Source organism: Martes martes (genome assembly GCF_963455335.1).
Source record: "Martes martes genome assembly, chromosome: 17".
Classification (NCBI taxonomy): domain Eukaryota; kingdom Metazoa; phylum Chordata; class Mammalia; order Carnivora; family Mustelidae; genus Martes; species Martes martes.
The window spans coordinates 48,440,666-48,461,948 of NC_137905.1; the positions used below are offsets into that span (position 1 = coordinate 48,440,666).

At 53.5% G+C, this 21,283-nt stretch overlaps 1 protein-coding gene across 4 annotated transcripts; it reads left to right on the plus strand.

The window, feature by feature from the left end:
• Positions 1-3,332: 3,332 nt before the first annotated feature.
• CBLC (Cbl proto-oncogene C) lies at positions 3,333-18,912 on the plus strand. Of its 4 annotated transcripts, XR_013968312.1 has the most exons (12): positions 3,344-3,730; positions 6,973-7,119; positions 7,428-7,584; positions 7,833-7,954; positions 9,359-9,496; positions 12,424-12,511; positions 13,209-13,340; positions 14,814-14,972; positions 15,532-15,600; positions 18,404-18,519; positions 18,644-18,718; positions 18,830-18,912. XR_013968312.1 is itself a non-coding variant. In XM_080828413.1 (11 exons), the coding sequence occupies exons 1-11, from the start codon at positions 3,378-3,380 to the stop codon at positions 18,651-18,653; spliced, it is 1,491 nt and encodes a 496-aa protein (XP_080684539.1). In that variant the 5' UTR covers positions 3,344-3,377; the 3' UTR covers positions 18,654-18,912. The 4 variants fall into 4 exon arrangements, 3 of the variants coding, with proteins under 3 accessions (XP_080684540.1, XP_080684539.1, XP_080684541.1); XM_080828413.1 differs by having other exon boundaries at positions 18,644-18,912; XM_080828414.1 differs by lacking the exon at positions 15,532-15,600 and having other exon boundaries at positions 3,333-3,730; positions 18,644-18,910.
• Positions 18,913-21,283: the final 2,371 nt, after the last annotated feature.

Genomic DNA, 21,283 nt, shown 5'->3' on the forward strand with positions numbered 1-21,283 from the left:
TGAACTCAGGACTCTGGAATCAAGATGTGAGCTGAGATCAAGAGTCCGATACTTAACAGACTGAGCCACCCAGGCGCTCCTAGCATAATGTTCTCCAAATTCATCTACTGGCATTCATTCCTTTTAATGGTTAAATAATCTTCCATTGTCCGGGTACACTGCTTTTCATTTACTCACTTACCAGTTGATGGACGTTTAGGTTATTTCCACAAATATTTGTGTGGATGCATGTTTTCAGTTCTCTGGAATATATCCGCATAGGAGTGAAATTGCTGGGTCAAACACTAACTCTATTTTGCCGTAGATAAACTCTTTATTTCCCCTACTTTGAGGAGCTGCCAAATTGTTTTCCAAAGCAGCTGCACCGTTTACATTCCCACCAGCAGTTCCAATTCCTCCGCAGCCTCCCCAGTGCTTATTATCTGTCTTTTCCATTATAGCTACCCTCGCAGGTGTGAAGTGGTAGCTCATTGTCATTCTGATTTTCATCTGACTGATAACAATGTTGCGGATCTTTTCTATCATTCACTGCTTTTTGGATCCACTATGCGGCTAGAGGAACTCTTAGCCATGGTGCCCTATTTGATCCACATTCTTCCAATTAATGTATTAATGACATTGTCCTTCTTGGAGTCCCTCCCTTTCCCTTTGCACATCCTGCACGTGATGTTCAGCATGACCTCTCGTGTTTTGTTTTGTTTTTTAAAGATTTTATTTCTTTATTTGACAGAGGTCACAAGTAGACAGAGAGGCAGGCAGAGAGAGAGGGGGAAGCAGGCTCCCTGCTGAGCAAAGAGCCCGATGCGGGGCTCGATCCCAGGACTCTGAGATCATGACCTGAGCCAAAGGCAGAGGCTTTAACCCACTGAGCCACCCAGGCACCCCCCTCCCATGTTTTCATACTATGATCACATCCAGATGCATCCCCATATAATCTATGGCATTGGTTCTGCAGTTTTTCAAACCTGATATAAATGACATTGCCCTGTAATCCTTCTGCACCTGTTTTTTTTTTTAATTATTATCATTACTCATTATATTAGTTTCCTAGAGCTGCTGTAACTAAGGACCACAAACTGAGTGGCTTAAAGCAACAGAAATTTATTTTCTCCCCGTTCTGGGAAGGACCCAAAACCCAGGTGTTGGCAAGGCTACACTCTCTCTGAAGGCTCGAGAGGAGGATCCTTCCTTGCCTCTTCCTAGCTTCTGGTGTTTGCCAGCAATTCCTGACATTCCTTGGCTCTGATCTCTGCCTCTGACACCATGTGGCTTTCTTCCATGTATGTACCTGTGTCCGTATCCAAATTTCCAATCATGCTGGGTTTGTGACCCACTCTTATGAACTCATCTTAACTTAGTGACATCTTCAAGAACTCCATTTCTAGATAAGGTCACATTCTATTTCCAAATAAGGTTCTAGAGAACTTGAATTTGGGGGTGGGGCACACTATTCAACCCAGTACACTCATCACCGTGTTTTCAGGACTCACACTATTGGTATGTGTGTCCAATTCATTCATTTGAACTGCTGTGTGGGAGGCCTTTGTGAGAGTATACCGCAATTTATTCATCCCTCCTGCTGGTGATGGCCTTACCTTGTTTCCAGTTTTCTCCGTTTCCGACAAGACTGCAATTAACATTCTGGAACAAGTCTCTTGGAGTTTCTTAGGGCAGTAATTTTCAAACTGCCCAACAAGATCCATTAGTGGGTTGTGAAATCAATTTAGTGGGTTGCAAACATGATTTTCCCTTTAATGAAATGGAATCAAATAGAACAGAAGCTATTGTAACACGTGCACGTAGTCAGGGTACGGATTACCCCGTGAAACTGTTTCAGGTGTATGTCATGACCTGATCTGAACAAACGTGTTTAGGAGCCGGAGCTAGGGAGGCTGTAGACAGGAACGGCCGCGCTCTGTCCGAGGTCTGATGGCTGCCACCAAATTACTCTTCAACTCATTTGTTCGTTTACACTCCCATCAGCTCGTCATCAACACTTAGCATAGTCAAAAAATCTGACTTTTTACCAGGCCGGTGGGTTATCATCTTATTTCTGGAAGAGGAAAGAGGCTCAGAGAGGGCAGAAACACCAAGAGCTCGAAGACAGACCCCGCCATCCTGACTGCAAAGACCCGGTCTTCGCTGGGTCTGAGATGCAACGTTGAGGAGGATCCTGCAAGTGAAGAGTTCTCGGGCTCTAAATAGACGCCTGGGTGGGTGTGCCTTCAGCTCGAGTCCTGGTCCCAGCGTCTCAGGATCGAGTCCCGCATCAGGCTCCCTGCTCAGTGGGGAGCCTGCTTCTCCCTCTGCCTGCTGCTCCCCCTGCTTGTGCTGGCGCGCTCTCTCTTTAATATATAAATAAAATCCTTTAAAAAAAAAAAAAAAGCTTTCTCGTGATCTAAGACGGAATGAGGGCCGAGTGGGGAAAGGAGTTTAGGATGAGAGCTCAGCTAAACCCCTTTCAGCTTCCTACACCTCAAAGGGATGCCTGGGACGCAGGGACGGCCCGGCCCACAGCGCCCCCAGGTGGCTCCCTAGCGCACAGCCGGAGTTCGGCTGATGCTACGATGGCGCAGATTGGAGAGAAAACCACGCTCCTCCAGCCCGGAGCCTACCAGACGCGCCTTGACCCCAGCATTCTTGAACCCCATCTTCCCGCCTCATCTCCTGAGGGACCCACCTCCTCTGGAAATCTGGGCGTCTCAACTCTGGCCTGATTTCCCCCCAGGCCCCTCACGTGGGGACTCAGGAATTATGTTGCCAAGCTCCTGCTCCCTCAGACACCCAACCCCTGCTACTAGGGGACCGAGGAGTCTGGTCATTCTATGCTTTCCTTGTCCGGGACAAAGGGATCGCACTATCTCCCCGACCTTTACTCCTAAAAAGTTCAGCTCTCTGATCTTTAATCCCACGCCCCAGCCAAAGATCCAAACCTGGGTCCGAAAGCCCCAGGAGTGCTTCGTCCCCGCCGGGTTTGGATAGCTAAACTCCCAGCCCTACCCCCAGCCCCCAACGCCTCAGGTCTCCCCCAGCCCCTCCTCCACTGCAACCTTGGGACCCAGCCTCCAGTCGCTCTCAGAAGGGGCCCAGGCGTCCTGCCTACAATTCCTACCCATTGAAGTCTCCTCCTATGTCCACCCACCGCAGCCACCCCATCCAGCTCTCTTTAGGGGATCAGACTTTCGAACCCCATCTCTAGGAACTCAAGTGCCAGATCCCCCCAGACTCCGCCCCCTCCAGAGACACGGGCACCTGTGTCCCCTCCCCGCTTCTCCGGGGCCCGCCCCCTCACCTTTCGCTCCGGGTCCCGCCCGCACCCTGGGCGGGGCCGCACCTTTGCCCGCCGCGGGCCAACCTACCCCGGAACCCGGGGGCCCATGGCTGCCGCGGCAGCCCCCTGGGGGCGGCAGTCGGGAGAGCCCCGCGCGCTCGACCGGGCTGTGAGGCGGCTGCAGCGCCTGGAAGAGCAGTGCGGGGACCCCCGGCTTCCCTCCAGCCCCCCCTCGCTGCGAGACCTGCTGCCCCGCATCGTGCAGCTGCTGCGCCAGGTGGCCCACGCCCGGCGGGCGGCCGGCGGAGGCGGCCCCGAGGGTCCCGGTGGGGCGAGGGACTTTCTCGTCGTCTACCTTCACAACCTGGAGGCCAAGAGCAGGCAGGTGGCGGCACTGCTGCCACCCCGGGGTGAGAGGACTGCCAACGACGAGCTCTTCCGGGAGGGCTCCAGACTCAGGTGAGCAGCCGCCCTGGCCCCAGAGAAGACATGGGATCAGGAGTCCGGGCCCCCAGCCCCCTTCTCCGTCAGAGCCAGGCGTCCAGGCCCCCAGCCCCCTCCTCCCTCCTCCCTCAGACCCAGGGGTCAGGACCCCAGCCTCCTCCCTCAAACCCAGGAGTCCTCACCCCCAACCCCCTCCTCCCTCAGACCCAGGAGTCCAGACCCCCCAGCCTCTCCTCCCTCAGACCCAGAGGTCCAGACTCCCAGGCCCTCCTCCTTCAGACCAGGGATCCAGGCCCCCAGCCCCCTCCTCCCTCAGACCCAGGAGTCCAAGTCCCAAGCCCCGCTCCCTGAGAACCTGTAAAACCGAACAACCTAATTTTTTTTCTTTCTTTGGACACCTACGCCCTCAGTTCCCCATTTCCCCTCTTTCTTGGCCATCCAGCAGCCCGCTTCACATCGCCCCACTCTCCCACATCCTGAGAATGTGGGGACCCCAGGGAGCTTCTTGCATGAGGAGGGATGGACTGACATTCCCATCACTGCCCCTGCCTAGGGGGACACACAGGGCCCCCCTGGTCTTGGTTCCTGAGGAACACCTAGCTCAGGACCCAGGGCTTATCTGTCGCCCCTGCCTCTTCTGAACTCTGGGGGAGGGGCTGCTGAGTGACAGGAGCAGGTGAGGTCTGGGCTCTAGCGCCCAGCTCAAAACAAGGTCCGGACCAGCGGCTCTCAACCCTGTCAGGCAAATACTTTTGTCTCCTCAAATTCATCCTGAAATGAGATGCGTAGGCTAGGGGCGCCTGGGTGGCTCAGTCGGGTAAGTGTCTGCCTTCAGCTCAGGTCACGATCCCCGGGTCCTGGGATCGAGCCCCGCATCAGGCTCCCTGCTTGGCGGGGAGACTGCTTCTCCCTCTCCCATGCCCCCTGCTTGTGTTCCCTCTTTCTCTCTCTAAAATAAATAAATAAAATCTTTTTTTTAAAAATGCATAGGTTAAGCTATGCATAATTTTTTAAAAATCACTAAAATACCCAAACTGTATTATAAGGGACGATTAAAAAAAAAAAAAGAAGAATGCCCTTCATAGTAACGTTATCTGTGTTTCAAATGAAAATGCCAGGACACGATTATAATTATTCTGGGAAGCAGAATGGGCTAGTCAGACACTGGCATCTCTAGGGAGAATCACTATGTCACTGAACCAGTCTCCCTTCCCTATAGAGGATCGTTGAATTTCTGTAAAAATTCAGTAAAAATTTAAGATATGCAGAAAATGCTTTTGTAAAATGGAATTGGGTTTTAGGTTTAGATCATTTAAAATAGATTCTCCACCTTCATGGATGCCTGATGGGACATTGGAAAGTGGAGTGGGATGTGGGCAAATTTTGCTACAGGGGACTGTCCCCCACAATTTAGCCTCCCTACCATAATGGCTATGTCCAGTAAATTTCTCAAAGCTCCTTAGAAAGGTGGTATAACTCCACTGAGAATCACTGTTCTAGAAACTAGGAAGCATAGGGGCTTAGTGAGTGTCTGAGTTGAGTGTTCTAGTTACTAGGGTTCTAGAAACTCTCTGAAGAAGATTCTAGAACAACACTCCCCACTAAAAATCTAATGCAACCCACATACGTAATCTTTTATTTTCCAGTAGACATATTACAGAAAGATTTTTTAAAAGATTTTATTTTTAAATAATCTCTACAGCCGGAGCACCTGGGTGGCTCAGCGGGTTAAAGCCTCTGCCTTTGGCTCAGGTTATGATCCCAGAGTCCTGGGATCAAGCCCCACATCAGACTCTCTGCTCCATAGGGAGCCTGCTTCCTCCTCTCTCTCTCTCTGCCTGACTCTCTGCCTACTTGTGATCTCTGTCAAATAAATAAATAAATAAATAAATAAATAAATAAATAAATAAATAAATAAAAAAGAAATCTCTACACCCAACATGGGGCTTGAACTCACAGCCCCGAGATCAGGAGTCACCTGCTCAACCAACTGAACCAGCCGGAGGTCCCAAGAAAGACTTTTTTTTTAAACAGGTGCAGTGAGTTTTGATAACATTCCCTTTACTCAAGTCACACTATCCAAAATATTATCTCAACTTGTAATCAGTATAAAGCAATAATTAATAAGATAGTTCACATTTTCTTTTTCCCACCAAGTTTCCAAAATCTGGGGCACCTGGGTGGCTCAGTCAGTTAAGCATCTGTCTTCAGCTCAGGTCATGATCCCAAGGTCCTGAGATCGAGCCCTGCATTGGCTCCTTGCTCAGCGGGGAGCCTGCTTCTCGCTCTCCCTCTGCCGCTGCTCATGTGCTTTCTCTCTTTCTTTCTCTCATGCTCACTCTCTCTCTGAAATAAATAAATAAAATCTTTAATTTTTTTTATTAAAGAGGAGAGACCCCTCTTTTTAAAAAAGAAAAAAAGATTATTTATTTATTTTATTTATTTGAAAGAAAGAGACAGAGATAGAGCACAGGCAGGGAGAAGAGGGAGAAGCAGGCTCCCCGCTGAGCAGGGAGCCCCACACATGGGGCTCCATTCCAGGACCCTGGGATCATGACCTGAGCTGAAGGCAGACGCTTAGCCAACGGAGCCACCCAGGCACCCCTAAATAAAATCTTTAAAAATAATAATAATAATAAAGCCAATAGTAAAAATGAATGTGTACTGAGTGCCGGCTGCACACCAGGTACACTGGGCATTCTCTGCTGCCCCTCTGAGACAGGGGTTGCGCTTATACCCATTTCACAGTTGGGGAAACTGACATAAGCGGGAATAAAGGAACCTCCCCAAAATGCCGCAGCTGAATGTCAGAGCTACCCTTTTCTGCACCCCCCCCATCCTGACCCATACCCTAGGGGGGCCACTGGCAGGAGAAGGCACAGGAGTCCACCCCCCCCACCCAGGGCTGCTAAAACCAAGGAGGTTCCCAGCGCAACCTGCTCTCAGACTGCTCCCAATGCCCTCGGCTCTCATGGGCTCCACCTCTGACAAGGAACCCCTGGGGGGCGGCAGGTGGAGGCTGGGGTCTGTTTGCTGGAGGATGACTGGGATCCTGGGCAGCGCCTCCCTTTCCTTCATGGGTAGGGAAACCGAGGTTCGCAGATGGGAGGTGTCGGCACTGCCATAGGCCATCTTGGAATCGACTTTTTGGTTACAGAATCTGGGGGCCTGGTGTCTGTGGGTCTTTCCCACAGTGGGTGCAGGTGTTGGTGGGAGGCCCGGAGTCCAGTCCAGGCCCTCAGAGCCCATCCCCACAGGCGACAGCTGGCCAAGCTGGCCCTCATCTTCAGTTACATGCACGCGGAACTGGGTGCGCTCTTCCCCAAGGGAGAGTACTGTGGGCACACCTACCAGCCCACCAAGGCGCAGGCCCACGCCTTCTGGAGGGAGCACTGTGGAGCCCGGTGAGTTAGCACCTGTCCCCGGGGCCCCTTAGCTCCAGCGCCTCATCCTGTCCCTGCCCTAGGGGACCCAGGAGTCCTCGCCCCCAGCTGCCTCCTCCCTCAGACCCAGGAGTCCAGCCCCCAGCCACCTCCTCCCTCAGACCCAGCAGTCCGGGCCCCCAGCTACCTCCTCCCTCAGACCCAGACCCAGGAGTCCTCACCCCCATCCCTCCTCCCTCAGACCCAGGAGTCCTCGCCCCCAGCCACCTCCTCCTCAGAGGTCTTCCCATCCAGGTTCCTCTGCTGCATAACCCACCCCCTCCACCCAGGTGTGTGCTGCCGTGGGCTGAGTTTGAGTCACTCTTGTGCACCTGCCACCCAGTGGAATCAGGCTCCACGGCCCTGGCCTTGCGCTCCACCATTAACCTCACCTGCAGTGGCCACGTGTCCATCTTCGAGTTTGACATCTTCACCAGGCTCTTTCAGGTCAGCAAAGGCCAAGGCTGGAAGCCCAGACTCTTGGGTCCTGGGGGAAGGAGAGGTTGGTGAGGGAAGAGGGGCTGGGATCCCAGACCTGTGGTTCCTGGGAAAGGGAGGATCTGGGGTCTTCTGTGTCAGATTCCTGAGGCCCGCCGCAGGTGAAAGCCGGGTGACTGGGTTCTGAGACCCTGGGAGGCACGAGAGGTGGGCAGCTTCCTCGACCCCTCCCTGACCCACATGCCTCCCCGCTCCAGCCATGGCCAACGCTCCTCAGGAATTGGCAGCTCCTGGCGGTCAACCACCCGGGCTATATGGCCTTCCTCACATATGATGAGGTCCAAGAGCGTCTGCAGACCTGCAGAGACAAGCCAGGCAGGTAAAAGGGCTGGGCCGCAGGATGAGGAGGCTGCCGGGGGCTCCAGGGTCTGGAACCTGGGCTGGGGTGTTGGGGGAGCCCAGCCAGCCTTTGGGGAGTAAGAACTGAAGGGCTGAAGAACCTGGGAGCCCAGACTGCCAAGCACTGAGAGGTAAGATGCTGAGTGCCTCCTCTCCTGGGACCTCCCAGGAGCCTGATGATCTTGGCCAGTGCTCAACATGCACCACCTTTCGATGTGCATTCTTCTGACACTCTCACAATGCACCTCCTCACAATCCAGCAGCTAAAGGAACAATACCGGGGCCAGGGGGGGCTGAAGACCCTGCCCCAGGATAAGATCCATTTCTGATGAGTCAGAGCTCATATTGTACCGTCTGTCAAAAAAAATGTTTAAGGGGCATCTGGGTGGCTCAGTGGGTTAAAGCCTCTGCCTTCGGCTTGGGTCATGATCCCAGGGTCCTGGAATCAGGCCCCACGTTGGACTCTCTGCTCAGCAGGGAGCCTACTTCCCCCCCTCTCTCTCTGCCTGCCTCTCTGCCTACTTGTGATCTCTGTCAAATAAATAAATAAAATCTTTAAAAAAAATTTTTTTAATATGACCGCCCCCCCCCCAACACACACACTTGCTGGAGTAGGAGACTGGGATCCAAACACCTGAGTCCTTAAATGATTTCAATCCAGGAAACTTGAGCTGTTGGGCCCTCCCAGAGGGCTAAGGATTGAGGGGCTGAGCTACCTGGAACACCTGGATGTTGAGGGAATAGGAGGTCACATTCATGAGTCTTTGCAGGGCTGACTCCAGTAACGCCAAGTATGTTAGCACTCTCCTGGTTACACTTCATACTGGTTTAAAGGGAAAGGAAAAGGGATGGATAAATTCTTGTGATCGAAAAGACCAGGTGTGGGGTTTCAGGCACAGCTGGATCTAGGTGCTCAAACGCTATTGTCAGGAATCAGTGTCTACTTCTCTCTGTGTTTGCTTCATTCTCAGACATGGTCTCTCCTTATGGTGGCAAAAGTTTTGTAGAAGACCCAGCTGTGCACTCTACCAGCTTAGCAACCTGTGTAGAAATAGGGTACCTTGCTCCTGATACTTCTAGCAAAAAAAATCTCAGTGGTCACTATGGTCAGGGGTCCTCAAAAAGGCACTGATTGGCCAAGATAAAAACAATCTTGTCTGAGCCCCAGTGAAGGAGGAGGAAGAGACAAGCACGTAAAGCAGCAGGTAATTCCCTATAGTGGAGGACAAGAATCTTAATGCTCGTTGCCCAAAAAGTGGGAAGCCAGATTATAAAGGACAAAGACTTAGACACCTGGATCTCCAACAGAATGGGCAGCTGGGAAGTCCCCAGTGGGACAGCAGTGGCCGCTCCCTCACCTCATCCTACCAACCTCTTCCTCCAGTTACATCTTCCGGCCCAGCTGCACTCGCCTGGGTCAATGGGCCATTGGATACGTGAGCTCAGATGGCAGCATCCTGCAGACCATCCCTCTCAACAAACCCCTGTTCCAAGCACTCCTGGATGGACAAAAAGAAGGCTTGTGAGTCGCCATCCTGGCAGGGGGAGGGTGTCAGCAGAATGCGTTGGCAAAGTGGCTTGTGTTGAGCACGCCAAGATCCCTCAGGGCACAGGTGGCAGGGGAGACATTGTACGTTTGCAATACTACATTGTTCCAGTAGGCGGCAGACGAGGGTCTTGAGGAAGGGGAGCTATTTCTTTTTTTTCTTTTTTCTTTTTTTTTAAGATTTTATTTATTTTAGGGGCGCCTGGGTGGCTCAGTGGGTTAAAGCCTCTGCCTTGGGCTCAGGTCATGATCCCAGAGTCCTGGAATCGAGCCCCGCATCGGGCTCTCTGCTCAGCAGCGGGGGGGTGGGGGGGGGCTGCTTCCTCCTCTCTCTCTGCCTGCTTCTCTGCCTACTTGTGATCTCTGTCTGTCAAATAAATAAATAAAATCTTTAAAAAAAAAGATTTTATTTATTTTAGAAACAGAGAGAGAGAGAGAGAGCTCGAGTACTACAGGCACATGCAAGCAGGAGGAGGGGCAGAGGGAGAGAGAGAGAATTTCAAGCAGGCGCTACACTAAGCCTGGAGCCCGACCCAGGCCTTGATCTCACAACCCTGAGGTCATGACCTGAGCTGAAATCAAGAGTCTGAAACCTAACCAGTTGAGCCACCCAGGCGCCCCCAGGGCACCTTTTCTGGTTCACAGAAAGCTGCCATGGGCACTAGCCAGTGGCTGCAAGGAGTGTGTGGGAGCCGACCCCACTGGCTCTGTTCCTGGGAATTCTGCTGAAAATCTTTGGCTTCTAGATACCCATATCCTGTTCTAGAATCTAGACTGTTAAAGGAGAAAGAACTGGGCAGACAGCTGGACAGGTGTTTTCAACCTCCAGCCTTGGCTGCCCCCAGCCCCTCTTTCAGAAGCTGCCCTGGGTCGGAGAGGAGTGGGAAAAGGTGGTGGGCTTCCTGAGTCTTTCCCTGAACCTTTAGCCAGAGCTTTCTTACCAGGCATACCTAAATGATATGATGTGAGACAGATAGATATATAGTCCGTTCTCTTTTGTTGTTGTTAATGGTAGTTCTGTAAAGTCCCCGCGAACACTGATTTATAGAACACTGAGCCACGGCTTATGGGGCAAATACAGGTGTAGTTTCCCGCAGGATTCTGGTCCCATATATTTTTTTTTAATTTTAAGTAGGCTGCACACCCAGTGTGGGGCTTGAGCTCATGACCCCGAGATCCAGAGTCACAGGCTCTACGGACTGCGCCAGCCAGGCGTCCCATCTGGTCACATTTTTGTCAACCAATTGCCACCTTATTGGTAACCAGTAGCAACCTTTATGTGTTTTTCTACCTAAAGACACCTTATTTAATGTGTAGTCCGTTCTTTGACAGTGAAGTCAAGTCCAAATGAAACTCATCTGACGCCTGTATATTCCCTATAAGGCGCAGCCCAGCCTTGTGCTTAGGGACTCTGGACAGCACTCCAGCACTGTCTTGGGGACATTTAAAACAGCGAAATCACCAACAAAATGCATAAAAATGCAAAAAAACATGGCACTAGATGCACTGATAAGGATGCTCATTTATAGCGTGAAGAACTGAAATGAAATGGCTGCGTGTCACCTTCTCCAACCTCAACCGGAAACGCATCAGGTGACTCAGAGTTTTGCCACAACGTGCAGTTGGTGAATGACCACAAGAGTACCGTGACTATGGATTTGGGGGTGACAGATGTTAGCAGGGAGACACATCTGCAGAAACAGAATCCAAGAATAATGAGGCTCTATCGGTTATACTAGTATATTCTGACTTGACAAACGAGAAAAACTGAGGCACAGAGAGACAGAGCCACTTGCCCGGGTCACACAGCCACTGAGCTCACGGGCTGGGATTTGAGGCCGGGCTCAGAATATGGACCTTCACCCACCACAGTGTCTTGAGTTCCAGGTCAGACTTCATTGGAGAAAAAAGATTCTAGAAATGAAATGAATATATGAACATCATCAATCTGGCTTAACCCCTTTCTCCGCCCCGTGCCGCCCAGCACACAGACCCCACTACCCATTCTAAAGATGGGCGGATCAAGGAGAGAGGCGAATAGACTCCAAGCACTTTCTACCATACAGTGAGGTGGCTTGTGGGGTCTAAAGCTGATCATAGCCATTCTCTCTTTGGATGTGTTTAGGTGTGGAGGAAGCGTTTTATGGCTGCCACCAATCTTTGCCCCGCCCCCCCAGGCGTGATTATGTCCATTTTACAGAAAGGAAAACTGAGTGCAGGGAGGTAGAGCTGCCCAGCGCGGGGCACACAGTGTGTTTGTGGCTGGCCGGGCAGACCCACCAGGCTCAGGGGACCCGTGGCACCGCTGTAGGGTACAACTGTGACCCAGAGGGTGCACAACCCAGTTCTCAGACCTTGCCCATGGCCCTCCAGGCCCTGCTGTGTGGCCTTGAGCTGTTACCTTTCCTGCAGTGAACTTCCATAACTATATGTGAAGTGAGGAGTATAGACAGTCTAGAAGGGTCCCTCTGATTTGCTAATCCAAGACTAGGATTTGGTTGCTCCAGCAAAGCATGACCTAAGACGTTCCTATATTTGGAGCCAAACACTCAAGGACGGGGGCTCTCTGGAAGGGTGAAGACTGGGGTTTCCTGGTTTCTCAGTTTCCTGGTTCCTGTTGATCTGATTTGTGTTTCCAGACCTTGGGACACTTAGGTCTAATGTGCCTTTTTGCGGGGGCTCTGAGGGGACACGGCCCTGCCCTGGGATCCAAGGAGACACCACTTGCCCTGGAAAGTCCCAATGGAAGGAGAGGGAAGGGAAGAGATTCCCAGTCCAATGATGGGTTTGGGAGAGATGCTCATCCAGGGGCCATGGGCCTATGGCAGAGTCTGGGGAGCCCTTGCTTCTTGGGGTGGGGAATGTTAGATATCCCTCAGTACCCCTCTCTTCCCTTTGCCCAGCTACCTCTACCCAGACGGGAAGAACCACAACCCAGACCTGACTGAACTCTACCAGACGAAACCCCATCCCTACATCCACGTGTCAGAGGTGAGGTCGCGCCCTCTGCCTCCCACCGCCCTATCCCTGCTTCCTGCCCCACCCCTCACCCCCACACAGTGCCTCAATTCCTGAATTCTCTCCCACAGAGTCAGGCCTAGAATCCCAGAGGCCTTGGGTATGTGTGCTGGTGCAGTGGCCATGTGAGCTGGGTTAAATCACTTGGCCCCTCTCTCTGCCTCTGTTCCTTCTCTGGAAACTACGGTTCCTCGTGCCTCCTCCCCAGGGGTTTTTGCAGGGATTAAACCAGGAAATGATACTGCTGAGATTATTGGAATGGCTGATGCATTTGAGCTTCCCCCGATGACAGTCCCTGTATAGCTTCTAGTCTTCACAGCCTCCCCATGGGTGAGAGAGAAATGCCAAGTGAAACCTTTTGGTATAAGTATATCCCACACACTATCTGGGATATACTTAGACCTTAAAAATTCTACTTCATTTATCCAGAAATCAGCTTTAACAGGGCATGCTATATTTTTAGTTGCTAAATCTGGCAACCCTGAGTGTAGACCACCCTGGAGACAGAGGCCCACAACAAGGCATAAGGAGGAGGCTGCTGGATACACGACCTTGAACTTCGGAGGGCTCTGGGCTGGCATGGAAGTTTGGGGCTTTCTTCCTGTGGCCTGACTTGGATCCCCATGGCTGACAGGCCCCTTGCCATCCTCCCCATCTTCTCGCCTGCTAGGAGCAGCTACAGCTCTACTGGGCCATGGACTCCACGTTCGAGCTCTGTAAGATCTGCGCGGAGAGCAACAAGGATGTGAAAATCGAGCCCTGTGGGCACCTGCTCTGTAGCCGCTGTCTGGCCGCCTGGCAGGTGGGTCTGACCACCCTGCCATCCTGCCCATTCTCCCCCCACTTTACGGCACAAGTCCCTCCTAGAGGATCACCCACATAGGGCAATGCTTATGGATCAGATGGGGAAACTGAGGCCCAGGGAGAGCAGAGATGTGCTCAGGGTCCCTCAGGAGTGATGAGCGGGAGCCCAGCTCTCTCTGTCTGTGCCTCAGTCTCCATCTTGCTCTGTGTCTCTCACCTCTGCTCCTCCTTCTCCGGCTGCGTTATTAACCGTGGAAAGGGCTCCTTGTTCCTTGTTCCTTGGCTGGGCGATCTGGGGCCAGTGGCTTCCCCTCTCTGGGCCTTAGCCTCCACCCCTGGAGAACAGGGCTAACAGTAGCCAACCTCCCAAGGGCTATAGTGAGGATCCAAGCCCACAAAACCCTCTGCAAAGGCCCCTTGGGAAGCCGGGGCTCTTGACCCCTAGGTAGTATAGGACCTGACATTAATTTTTTTTTTTTAAGATTTTCTTTATTTGAGAGAGAGAGAGCATGAGAGGGGAGAAGGTCAAAGGGAGAAGCAGACTCCCCATACACGGGACTCAATCCCAGGACTCTGGGATCATGACCTGAGCTGAAGGCAATTCCTTAACCAACTGAGCCACCCAGGCGCCCTGGGTTTTTTATGGTAATGGAGGTGTTGGACAAGTATCTGATGGCTGAGGCATGCGTTCCAAAGACGTTCATCTTGGATACACATATTGCCAGCTGTAGGACGCAGCTGCTAGCAAAACCCAATAAGGAACCAGGCCGCCCAGCTCATGAAGTCCCCCATTTAGAAAGCCCAGGGGAACCGGTCAGATGGCTGACCCTAGAAGACCCTGCTTTGTCCTTCCCACGTTCTCATGCCTCAAATTCACCAACAAAGAGTGAACCCATGAATCCCTAGGCACCCCACTTATCCCCTATTAAAGGCAGAGCCCCGTGTGCGTGCACCTTCCCTCTCTCTACACGCGGGACCTCGCTATGGGGCCCCCATCCTGCCACATACCCCCCTAGGACCTGTGAGTCATCATCTGGTTCTTTGGAGCTCACTGGTGGCTGTCGCTGAGGTGTATCCTGGGATCGTAAGAACCGCAGCACTGGCCCCAGTGGTGGCTGCGAGGCAGATGTCTCTGTGGGGCTCACCACAGTTCATAGGGGTCCCAGCAAGCACCTTGGGCATTTCTAGGCAACAGCATCACTGTGGACAGCTGAGCCCCCCACCCCACACCACCCTGGCTCCGCGGGGCTCCCTGCTTGTGCCCCGCTCCTGACCTCACACTCTGCTCCCAACCCCCTTCCCCCGCTACATCCCCCCCGCCTCCTCTTCTCCTGACTCCTCTCCCTCTCTCTCCATCTCCCTCCGTCTCTCCTCAGCACATCACCGTTGGGGAGGTAGGCCCTTGTGATCCCAAGGGACACAGTGGAGGACAGGGAGAACCTGACCCAGTCCCTTCCCATCCTACCCCTAGCACTCAGACAGCCAGACCTGCCCCTTCTGCCGCAGAGAGATCAAGGGCCAAGAGGCCGTGAGTATCCAATTCCAAGTGAGGCCAGCGGAAGCCAGGGCCACTGCTGAGCACCTGAGAGATGGCAGTGACCAGGAAGATGGGGAGGAGGAGCTGGGACAGGTGAGCGGGGCCAGGCAGGAGCTGGGACTGGGACTCCTGGGTCTGAGGGAGGAGGTGCTGGGGGCCTGGAGTCCTGGGTCTGAGGGAGGGGGGGCTGGGGGCCTCACTCCTGGGTCTGAAGGAGAAGGGGACTGGCTCCTGGGTCTGAGGGAGGAGGGGCTGAGGGTCTGGACTCCTGGGTCTGAGGGAGGTGGGGGCTGGGGACCTAGACTTCTGAGTCTGAGGGAGGAGGGGACTGGACTCCTGGGTCTGAGTGGGGAGGAGACTGAGGCCTCCCTCCTGGGTCTGAGGAGGGGACTGGGGGTCTGGACTCCTGGATCTGAACGGGGAGGCGGCTGGTGACAGCATTCTGGGTCCTAGAAGCTGGACCTTTGCTTCCCCCAAGAATCCAGGGCTCTTTCTCCAGCTGTAACTCTCCTAAGGGTTAGAACTTTGCCTTCTCCATTCTATCTCCAAAGCCAGAAGAGTGTCTGAATGCTGGGACTCTGAACAGAAGGACACGTAGCGGGGGCAGACAATGGCAGCTTTCAGTCCCCTCCTCACCCTCTGTCTCTCCTAGGTGGTTTCCTCAGCCCCCCCACAGCCCCCTCAGCTGAGTGTGTCTCCCCCTAAAGGCCGGCTGAAAGTGGTGAGTCTGAGGTGGGCAGCTCAGGTCTTACTCAGCCCTGGGGTCTCTCAGGGGCCCCAGGCCCAGCACTCATCTTTGCGCCCATTGACAAGGTGCTGGACGATCCTCTACCCCCTCTTGTTCTTGTCCTTAGTTATCCCTCACTGGCTTCCTGGCTCTCCGTCCAGCGTCCCAGGCATGTCTTACCCCAGGGCCTTTGCACCAGCTGTTCCTTCTGCCTAGACCTCCTTTCCCCAGGCTTGCTTTCTCATCTCCTCCTCAGGGAGGCCTTCCCTGACCACCTTATTTTGCTGATAATAAGAACCCCTCCAGGGTCACCTGGGAGGCTCAGTGGGTTGGGCCGCTGCCTTTGGCTCGGGTCATGATCCCGGGGTCCTGGGATCGAGTCCCGCGTCGGGCTCTCTGTTCGGCGGGGTGCCTGCTTTCCTCTCTCTCTCTTTCTCTGCCTGCCTCTCTGTCTACTTGTGGTCTCTCTCTGTCAGATAAATAAATAAAATCTTAAAAAAAAAAAATAAGAACCCCCCCAAACCCCTGTGCTGCTGATTTCCATAGTTCTTTTCACCACGTGCCAGAGGACAGTCTTTAGGCCCCTGCCTTCTCTGGTATGTCTCCAGAGTCTAGAACAGTACCTGACACACACTGGGTATTCAGTGAAGAGACTTTGAATGGATTCCTTGAACTGGGTGTCCCCAGCAGCCCATGGAGTCAAAACTGTTCCCCTCCTCACTTTCCAGAGGAGGAAGACTCAGAGAGGTGATCGCACTCGCCCAAACCTCACAGCCAGATACAAGAAAATCTGGTGTTTGGGGGGCACTTAGGGAACCCTCAAATCAGCGGCTTATTTTCTAAGCAAGCCCCAGCCTTCTTTCTCTCCTCCACCCCGTACTTCCTACCCCAGGATTTTGCGAGCCCCTGGCCTGCTGGGGAGGGGCCCGTCTCTGTTAGCGTCTCAGGCCGAGCACACGCAAGATTCAATCAATACAGGGCTGTCTTCAAACAAACAGCTCAGGAAGTCCGGGAACATGATTCGACCGCAGCAAACAAGTGAGCCAGCAGGAAGGGGGGGTGGCGGTGACACCAGCCAGGGAAGCTAAAAACAGATCCAGACCTGCAGCCAAAAGCAAATGGAAACATTAGGAGGCACTCAGCCGGCTCCCTGAGGACAATGAGGGGGACACAGCCCGAAGGGGGGGCCAAGGGGGGCCACAGGGGTGCACCGTTGCCTCGGCTGGGCCCTCCGCCTGCACGCCCTTCCCTCTGCCCCCCAAACCTGCCCAATTCAAATCCCAGTCAACTCCTACTCCTTCGTTCTTCAAAACACACAGCAAGAGAGAGGTGGTCCCGGGGGGGGGGGCAGGGGCAGGGGGCGCCGCTGCCCAGCAAAGTGACCGCCAGAATGAGAACGGTTAACGTGTGCAGAACTTGCTCTATGCCTGGCACTGCTCTTGACCTATTGATTTAATTGTCATGACAACCCAGGGAGGTACGATCCCTCTTACGCAGAGCCCGAGGTGGAGGTCACCAGCTCAAGATGAGAGAGTTGGGACTGGCCCCCAGGCCCCTGGCTCTAGACTCCAGACTCTGTCCTCCGCTCCAGTGGGCCTCTGTGCTCCTGTCTGTGAAATGGGCACCATGCCAGTCCCGGCCACGTGGGGGCGGGATTGGGCCGCTGTGGGCATGGCGCAAAGGGGGCTGTGTCCATGTCCTGGGGGTCTGCGTAGGCCACTCCCACACTGCTGTTCTCCACCTGAGAAACCCCCCTCTAGGCAGCAAGCCCGTCATTCGCTGGGACCCCGGCACCTTGCTAGCCCCTAAGACCTCTCCCATCCTCACTGTCTCCATGGAGAATAGCAATAAGCCTGGCATGGGCCCCCCAGGTTCTGATGAAATGAGCAAGACAGTGTTTGTAACCTGGATTCACATCCCTCCCTGACCTCTAAGAAGCCCCTGCCCGCTGCTCCCCAGGGCTCCAAGAAAAAGCCAACATGCTCTCTGCAGCCCACAAGGCCTGGGGGATCTGACCCCTCCCCACCTTTCTGACCTCTTACCATCCCCCCAACTCCTCTCCAGCAGCAGTGAACCCCTGCTGTTCTTCTAACAGGCCAGCAAGCCCACCACCCATCGCAGGACCTCTGACGACATCTTTCTTACTCTGAGCCTTCTGTGTAATTCCCCGCCCCCTTCCCAGAGGTCTTCCAAGGCCTCTCTTACATCTAGTCACCCCCCACTGTCCCCATGCCGGTCCGTTCCTTGAAGAACATCTAACACTCTCTGGATGTTTCCTGGTCCGTGCACTGATTACTCATGGTATCGTGCACTGATTACTCACTCTCTGGATATTTTCCTTATCTGTGAGCTGATTATTCATGGTAAGCCTCGTGCTCAGTAGATCATCAGTTTCATGAGGACAGAGATTTGTGTGCCTGGTTCATAGCTCTCTCTTTAGAACCTAGAATAGTGCCAGACACACTGTAGATTCTGAGAATATTTGTGAGATGGATGGATGGATGGATGGATGATGGATGATGGAAAGATCGTTGGATGGATAGAAAGATGGGTGGGTCGATGGATGGATGGATGGATGGATGGATGGATGGAGGAATGCGTAGATGGATGGACAAACAAAACTTCCTACTTAAGCCAGAAGTGCTAGGGAAAAAAACAATATGGACCAGGGACAATTCTGTTGTACTGTCCCTCCCTCCTCCTCCCCCCAGCCACCAAAATGTTATCACTGTCTGGACCTGTGAAATGAAAGACCATTGTAGCTCAGCTGTGACATTTCTTAATCTCCTCTCTCCAGGCACCTCTGGCCCTCCCCAGACTTCAGGGCCCTTTTTCCCTTCCAAGAATTAAGACTGTGGCCTTAGCTCCGTGGCAAATCACCTCCAGCCCTCAGGCCAGGGAGGAAGCCCCAGGGTAAGTGGAGAGGCAGCTGGGGTCCAAGACACCTGGGTGTGTGGGAAGACGGGATGGGGGGAGCATAAGGGAAACACTGGTCCTAGGAAATTGACAGCCCTTCTTCAAACTCTCTCCACTGCAGAAATTCCTAAGGGAAAAGTCATCCCTCCGGCTGTGCCTGGGGGGCCCATGATTCCCTGCCCAGGCATGGGGGCCGGTGAGTCTGCTCCGCCCCAGCCCCAGCCAGGTTCCCTCCCTGGGCCTGGCCCTGCCTTTCCCCCAACCGGGCTGTGATACCATCTAACCCACCTCTCTTTCTGCCTCGCAGGGCCCCAAATGTGCTGCTAAAGGGAGCCCCTGGGGCTGGAAGGGGTTTGTGAATAATAAACCGCCAAACCTGGTTGTCCTCAGATGTGTGGAGAAAGTTCAGCAGTCACCAGGGAGCAGCTTGACCTTGGGAATGGGGGTCCCTGAGGCGTGATCTCTGCCCCCCATTAGCCCAGGGGTCTAGAGGGGTGAGTGCGGGACCCAGCTCCTCTGGATCCAGGAGTCTAGGCTCCCAGCCTCCTCCCTCAGACCCAAGAGTCCAGAGTCCCAAGTTTTCAGAGAATCAGGCAGCCATCCCTCTTTCCCCACTAATGCAAACGAATTTTCTGGAACCAGATCCAGATAACCGAGTATGAAGTCCCTAGTCAAAAAGACCCACATTTCTTTAAGAGTAGTGACCTGATCTTGCCTCAGTGTTCTTACCCCTCTCTTCTCTCCATTCCACTCTGGGAGAAGGATTCCAGTGGTTTCCAGTCCAAATCAAACTGAGGAAGTGTCTCCCCACCTCATCACTAATCTTGGAGGGACCCAAGCTTCCCTTCACTTCAGATTAAACCAATCCGCACCCCCTGAGCCCAGCCCCGTGCCCAGCCCCAGGCGCATATAGCAGTAATCACTGCCCCCTGGTGGCTCCCAGTCCGGTGGGAGACAGGCAGTGAGGACACCGGAGTGGGCAGGGTTGGAGGGGCGGGTGGGGGAGAAGCGGGGAGGGGGGACGCCACAGGAGCCCAGAGTGGACAGCTGCGCCAGCCTGGGAGGTCAGGGAGGACCTGCAGGAGAAGGCATCCGAGCTGAGGCTGAAAAGAAGAGGAAAAGGTTTCCGAGTGTCAAGGGAGCACGGAAGCCCCCACCGTAGATTTGTCCCACGCAGCAGAAGCCACCGCTGGGGCAGAAAGAGAATTCACTGAGAGGACGTGGGATCTCTCACAGATTCCGGGGAGCGATTAGAGATCCAGGCGGGGAAAGTAAGCGGTGAAAGGGAAGGGATCCACTGGCAGCGGGCTCCGGCTGTAGCCCTGCCCCCATCACACCATGGAACTGGTCCGCTGAGAATACAGGGATGGCCCGATGACCCCTGGACAGCAACCGGCCACCTTGTTGCCTCTGCCGCCCCAGCATCAGGCTGAGGCTGCTGTTCTCACTCACTGTTGCTCGGAACAAATCATGCCAACACTTAGTGGTGACACCAACGTCGTGGAGACTGTGGGCCAGGATCTGGGGACGGGCTCAGGTGGGTGGGACTGGCTCAGGGTACAGTCAGGTGGTGTTCTGGGCCAGGGCCTCTGGGGGCTGGACAGAGGGCTCTCCGCGGTCAGACCTCTCCATGTGGCCACCACGCTAGCTAGCTTGGGGTTCCCCGCAGCATGGCCACCTAAGGCAGCCTGACTGCTTGTAGGGTGGCTGATGGCTTAGTGGAGAGTCTCCCGGTAACCCAGGCAGAAGCTGCGTGGCCTTTTCTTTTTTTTCAAGACTTTATTTATTTATTTGCCAGAGATTGAGAGCACAAGCAGGGGGAGCAGCAGGCAGAGGGAGAAGCAGACTCCCTGCTGATCAAGGAGCCCAACGTGGGACTCGATCTCAGGACCCTGGGATCATGACTGAGCTGAAGGCAGTCGCTTAACTGACTGAGCCCCCCAGGCGCCCCCACATGGCCTTTTCTACCTAATCTTGGGAGTCCTATAACATCATTTCTGCCACATTCTCTCTATAGGAGAGTCAGAGCCATGGTATGGAATAGATACAAAAGAGGAAGGGACATAGGGTCCCCCTTTCCTGGGGAGTGTCGAGATCAGATTGTTAGAAGAGCATATGGAGAGGCGCCTGGGTGGCTCTGTCATTAAGCGTCTGCCTTTGGCTCAGGTCATGATCCCAGGGTCCTGGGATGGAACCCCTCATTAAATGAATAAATAAAATCTTTAAAAAAAAAAAAAAAAGGAGCATATGGAACGAGAGATACCGTTGCAGGCATCTTTGGAAAATAGAATGTGTCCCAGCTCCACAAGGGCGTAGACCAACCAGTCCCTGAATCTTCGGCATTATTAGTTCCTGATTCCAAGTACAGCAGGATTTAGGGGCGCCTGGCTGGCTCCGTCGGAAGAACATGTGACTCTTGACCTAGCAACCGTGAGTTCGAGCCCCACACTGGGTGTGGATGTTACTTAAAAATAAATAAAGAGAAAACTAAAAAAAAAGTTCTTATCTAAACTTTTGCTGCATACAGTAAACTGTTGTCCAACTCAATGCATTCACACTGCCCTCCCCCCTCCAAAAGACAACACGGGCTGTCAATAGTTACGTTTTCCCGATGCAAATCTTGAATGACGGCAGAATCACCATTCCCCACCAAATGTGTCATGATCCCGTATTCCACAAGCTGTGAACTCATTGTAAAGTCAACCATCACACACTGTAAAGTAACGGGATAAAGGTACAGTAGTCCCCCTTATCCGCACGG

What these genes read in the sequence shown, in the direction of transcription:
- CBLC (XM_080828415.1), top strand. Translation starts at nt 3,378, where the DNA reads ATGGCTGCCGCGGCAGCCCCCTGGGGGCGGCAGTCGGGAGAGCCCCGC. An exon ending in CGGGAGGGCTCCAGACTCAG is followed by an intron (nt 3,731 to 6,972) that starts GTGAGCAGCCGC and finishes CCATCCCCACAG; the next exon opens with GCGACAGCTGGCCAAGCTGG. An exon ending in AGGGAGCACTGTGGAGCCCG is followed by an intron (nt 7,120 to 7,427) that starts GTGAGTTAGCAC and finishes CCCTCCACCCAG; the next exon opens with GTGTGTGCTGCCGTGGGCTG.